The sequence below is a fragment of the Nicotiana tomentosiformis genome, chromosome 9, assembly GCF_000390325.3.
Source record: "Nicotiana tomentosiformis chromosome 9, ASM39032v3, whole genome shotgun sequence".
NCBI lineage: Eukaryota > Viridiplantae > Streptophyta > Magnoliopsida > Solanales > Solanaceae > Nicotiana > Nicotiana tomentosiformis.
The window spans coordinates 77938078-77943294 of NC_090820.1; the positions used below are offsets into that span (position 1 = coordinate 77938078).

At 40.0% G+C, this 5217-nt stretch overlaps 1 protein-coding gene across 1 annotated transcript; it reads left to right on the forward strand.

The window, feature by feature from the left end:
• Positions 1 to 813: 813 nt before the first annotated feature.
• LOC104091240 (LRR receptor-like serine/threonine-protein kinase RPK2) lies at positions 814 to 4806 on the forward strand. The gene has a single exon (XM_009596521.4). The coding sequence runs from the start codon at positions 1097 to 1099 to the stop codon at positions 4490 to 4492; it is 3396 nt and encodes a 1131-aa protein (XP_009594816.1). The 5' UTR covers positions 814 to 1096; the 3' UTR covers positions 4493 to 4806.
• The last annotated feature ends 411 nt before the right edge of the window (positions 4807 to 5217 follow it).

Here is a 5217-nt window from a genome sequence, read left to right on the forward strand (position 1 = left end):
CTCTTTTTGCTTCAAATCATGCACCTTTGTCCCACATCCCCTTCGAATGATTCCTACACATAAAAATATTACGAATTAGCACAAATTATTACATTACACATTCGAAATTTACGAAACATGAGTAAAATGCGAGGCAATATACATATAAATATACATACTTTAAGCTGAATATCGGCCTCGATTCTCGCAACTTATCTTCCACATAGGCCACTCCCACCTTGTCCCTAATAACTTATTCCTAATCTTGTCTTTCCTAGTATGTCCGCACATCCATATCAATATCCTCATTTCATTTCAGTTACTTTTATCTTCTAGACATGGGATTTCTTGACGAGCCAACACCCAACTCCATATAACATAGTCGATCTAACCACCACTCTGTAGAAATTGCCCTTAAATCTAGGCGACACATTCTTATCGCATAAAACCCCCGAAGCTAGCCTCCATCTCATCCGCTGTTAATAAGATAGAAATATATAATTAACCATGATTAATTAAGACTCTTCCAAATTATTCGCACCTACTATTTATACCGTGCATCTAGGATGTTGGTAAGTTTTTACAACACTACCCTTGGCCAAGGGAGGTAGACCTTGACGGGGTGATGCATTTATTGACCGGCATGGTCTCCATCTCTTTCACCAAAGTGTAATGTAGACCAGACCCCACCATCACTGTCTTCAACTGACCCCACATCAACCAAATATCAAAAAAATAAAATTTTGAAAATGATTTTCAGACAAGAACAAAAACGAAAACAGTTGAGCAAAGAATTTAATGGAAATGAACGTACAAGGAAGCACAAAAACAAAGAAAAAAGAGTTACTACTACTACTACTAAGTTCATAGAAAATTGAGAAAATTGGAAAAAAAACAGCAGCAACGCGTTTTCTCTCTCTCTGTCTATCTTAAGTCTTTTCTCTCTCCTCTTCTTGACTCTCTCTTTCTTCTCCTGTTCACAAAAAAGCAAGCAGCCCAAAAAATTAGGGTTAGCGCTAGGGTTTTTGGTTAAAACCCCCCATTTTTTGTTCAAATCAAGAAAAGGATTTAAGAATCTTTTTTTTGCATTTTTGAGGACCCTTTTGGGTTTTTAGTAATGGGTCGTTGTTGTTTTGTCATCAAATGGTACAATTTTCACAAACCCTTGAAGTATTTTTTCATCTTTTGCGCTTTTCTCTTAGCTCATGTGTATGCGGACTCCTCAGATTCAGATAAATCAGCTCTCTTGGAGTTAAAGACTTCACTTTTAGACCCTTCTGGAGTGATTTCTAGCTGGAGCTTGAACAATACTGACGATCACTGTTCATGGTTTGGTGTTTCATGTGATTCCAATTCACGTGTTGTGGCTTTGAATATCAGTGGAGGTAATTTGGGTTCTTTGTCTTGTGCTAAAATTGCTCAATTTCCTTTGTATGGCTTTGGTATTAGAAGGCTTTGTGCTGATAATAGTGTTAAGCTTGTTGGTAAAGTACCTAAGGCAATATCAAGATTGACTGAACTGAAGGTTTTGTCTTTGCCTTTTAATGAATTGGGTGGTGAAATCCCCTTGGGAATTTGGGATATGGAGAATCTTGAAGTTTTGGATCTGGAAGGGAATTTAATTAAAGGGTCTTTGCCATTTAAGTTTAAGGGGTTGAGGAAATTGAGGGTTCTGAACTTGGGTTTTAATGAGATTGTGGGTGGCATTCCGGATTCCTTGTCAAATTGTGCTGCTCTGCAAATCCTGAATCTTGCTGGAAATAGAGTAAACGGTTCCATTCCAGCACTCATTGGTGGATTTGGAGATTTGAGAGGAGTGTACCTGTCGTTTAATCAGCTTAGCGGGTCTATTCCTGGTGAGATTGGACGTTCGTGTGAGAAGCTTGAGAATCTAGAGATGGCGGGTAATTTTTTAAGTGAGGGTATTCCTAAAAGTTTAGGGAACTGCAGAGGGTTACAGTCACTTGTCTTGTATTCAAATTTGTTGGAAGATGGTATTCCAGCTGAACTTGGTCGACTAACTGATCTCAAGGTTCTTGACGTGTCCAGGAACAGCCTGAGTGGACCAATACCGTCTGAGCTAGGAAACTGCTCGAAATTATCCATTCTCGTGCTGTCAAATTTGTGGGATCCTCTTCCAAATGTGTCTAATTCAGTAATTGATGCTTCTGCAAAATTGGCATTCACTACTGATGAGTACAACTTCTTTGAAGGCACAATCCCATCACAGATAACCGGGCTTCCTAGTTTGAGGATGATTTGGGCTCCTAGGTCAACTCTTTCGGGAAAAATTCCTGGTAGTTGGGGTGCTTGTGACAGTTTAGAGATGGTGAATTTGGCTCAAAATTTTTATACTGGAGAGATCTCTGAGGAATTGGGTAGCTGCCAGAAGCTGCATTTTCTTGACTTGAGCTCAAATAGGTTGACTGGACAGCTTGTTGAGAAACTACCGGTTCCTTGTATGTTTGTGTTCGATGTGAGTGAGAATTATCTCTCTGGTTCACTTCCCAGGTTTTCCAATTACAGTTGTGCTCATGTTGTGTCCAGCGGTAGAGATCCATCATCTGCATATCTAGCGCACTTCACCAATAGAAGTGTACTAGACACCACTTTGTTATTTGGAGATGATGCTGGCCGTGCAGTATTTCATAATTTCGGTGGTAACAACTTCACAGGAAATTTACCGCCTTCTGTGCTCATTGCACCTGAAATGTTAGGCAAGCAAACTGTTTATGCATTTCTAGCTGGTGGTAACAGGTTTACTGGACCTTTTCCTGGTAACTTGTTCGAGAAATGTCATGAATTGAAAGGTATGATTGTTAATGTAAGCAATAATGCATTGTCTGGCCAAATTCCAGAGGATCTTGGTGCAATTTGTGGGCCTCTTAAGCTGTTGGATGGCTCCAAAAACCAGATTGGTGGGACAATTCCTCCGAGTATAGGGAGTCTGGTTTCTTTGGTCGCTCTCAATTTAAGTTGGAACCTCTTGCAAGGCCAGATTCCAAGCAGTCTTGGTCAGATAAAGGATCTCAGTTACCTCTCTTTAGCTGGCAATAATTTGGTTGGCTCCATCCCCTCAAGTTTTGGGCAATTGCACTCTTTACAAGAGCTTGAACTTTCTTCGAATTCATTGTCTGGTGAAATTCCAAACAATCTTGTGAATTTGAGGAATTTGACTGCGCTTCTTCTTAACAATAATAATTTATCAGGGAAAATACCTTCAGGCTTGGCCAATGTGACCACACTGGCAGCGTTTAATGTGTCTTTCAATAATCTGTCTGGGCCACTACCTCTTAATAGAGATTTGATGAAATGCAATAGTGTTCAGGGCAACCCCTTTCTGCAATCTTGCCATGTATTTTCTCTATCAACACCTTCTACAGATCAGCAGGGCAGAATAGGGAACTCACAAGATTCTGCTGTGTCTCCTCCGTCAACTCCAACCCAAAAAGGAGGAAATGGTGGTGGTTTCAACTCAATTGAGATAGCATCCATAACATCTGCTGCAGCTATTGTGTCAGTTCTTCTTGCTTTGATAGTCCTCTTCTTTTACACCAGAAAATGGAATCCAAGATCTAGAGTTGCAGGATCTACCAGGAAAGAGGTAACAGTTTTTACAGAAGTTGCGGTTCCTTTGACATTTGAGAATGTCGTGCGGGCCACAGGGAGCTTCAATGCGAGCAATTGCATAGGCAGTGGAGGTTTCGGAGCAACATACAAAGCTGAGATTGCACCAGGGTTCCTAGTGGCAGTAAAGCGACTTGCTGTAGGACGTTTTCAAGGGATCCAACAGTTTGATGCAGAAATCAGAACATTGGGGAGGCTTCGACATCCAAACCTCGTAACTCTGATTGGATATCATAATAGTGAAACGGAAATGTTTCTAATCTATAACTATTTGCCAGGCGGTAATTTGGAAAAGTTTATTCAGGACAGGTCAACGAGGGCTGTGGATTGGAGGGTACTTCACAAGATTGCTTTGGACATTGCCCGTGCACTTGCTTACCTGCATGATCAGTGTGTACCGCGTGTGCTTCATCGTGATGTAAAGCCAAGCAACATCCTATTGGATGAAGACTATACTGCATATTTATCTGATTTTGGTTTGGCTAGATTACTGGGAACTTCAGAGACCCATGCCACTACTGGTGTGGCTGGAACTTTCGGGTATGTTGCTCCTGAATATGCCATGACTTGTCGTGTCTCGGATAAGGCTGATGTCTACAGTTATGGGGTTGTGTTGCTTGAGTTAATATCAGACAAGAAAGCACTTGATCCCTCTTTCTCTTCTTATGGAAATGGATTCAATATTGTTGCTTGGGCGTGCATGCTTTTACGCCAGGGCCGTGCAAAGGAGTTCTTTACTGCTGGTCTATGGGATTCAGGTCCACATGATGATTTGGTTGAGGTACTACATTTGGCTGTGGTCTGCACAGTTGACTCTCTTTCAACTAGACCTACAATGAAACAAGTAGTAAGACGGTTGAAGCAACTTCAACCCCCATCTTGTTAGCTAGCTGCATGTGAATAGGATGTTTAGCCCAATTGTAATTTAACTCTTGCACTTGATAGATACTAAAGTGTATTTGGGTGTCTCCTATTAGGTTCAGATTTCAAATTTGTAGCCTGCTTGTGAATTTGTAGTATATAGCCTTTGCCCCCAATTTTTCCATGTCATGTCCCTAATTAAGGGGGTGTGCAGATTCATCTGCAGAAGAGTGCAGATACTTGTCTTCAACACTGTATGCATGTATCACATTTTTATTTGTTTTTTGTTAAATAAGAGCATAAACTAGGGAGGATTCTGCTATCCTCTTTTTATTTTTATATTTTTTGTTAGAGCAAATGAAAAGCTAAACCTCCTACTGTACATGTAAAATTTTGTTTGAATTTTTCTGGTCATGAAATTTGAGTCCACCTTTTATAAATAATCAGTGTCTTAAACAGCATTGTCATGAATTTCTTCTCCAATTCCCAGAATATATTATGGCAAGAGGCCAAATACTGCTTCAAAATTAGAATAAAATATAATTTGGATAAAGCCACTACTTTTAAAGATAGAAAAATATCTTTCCTTAGGGGGTTATTTGGTTACTGAGGTTTGAAAATAAACGGTATAAAATTCAGTACTATTATCTTATATCACGTTTGGTTAACATGCGTCGGATAAACATATCAACCAGGGTCAAAGCAGACTGGTCTGCATTGAGTTGTTGTGTAATTAATAATTTAAGACGA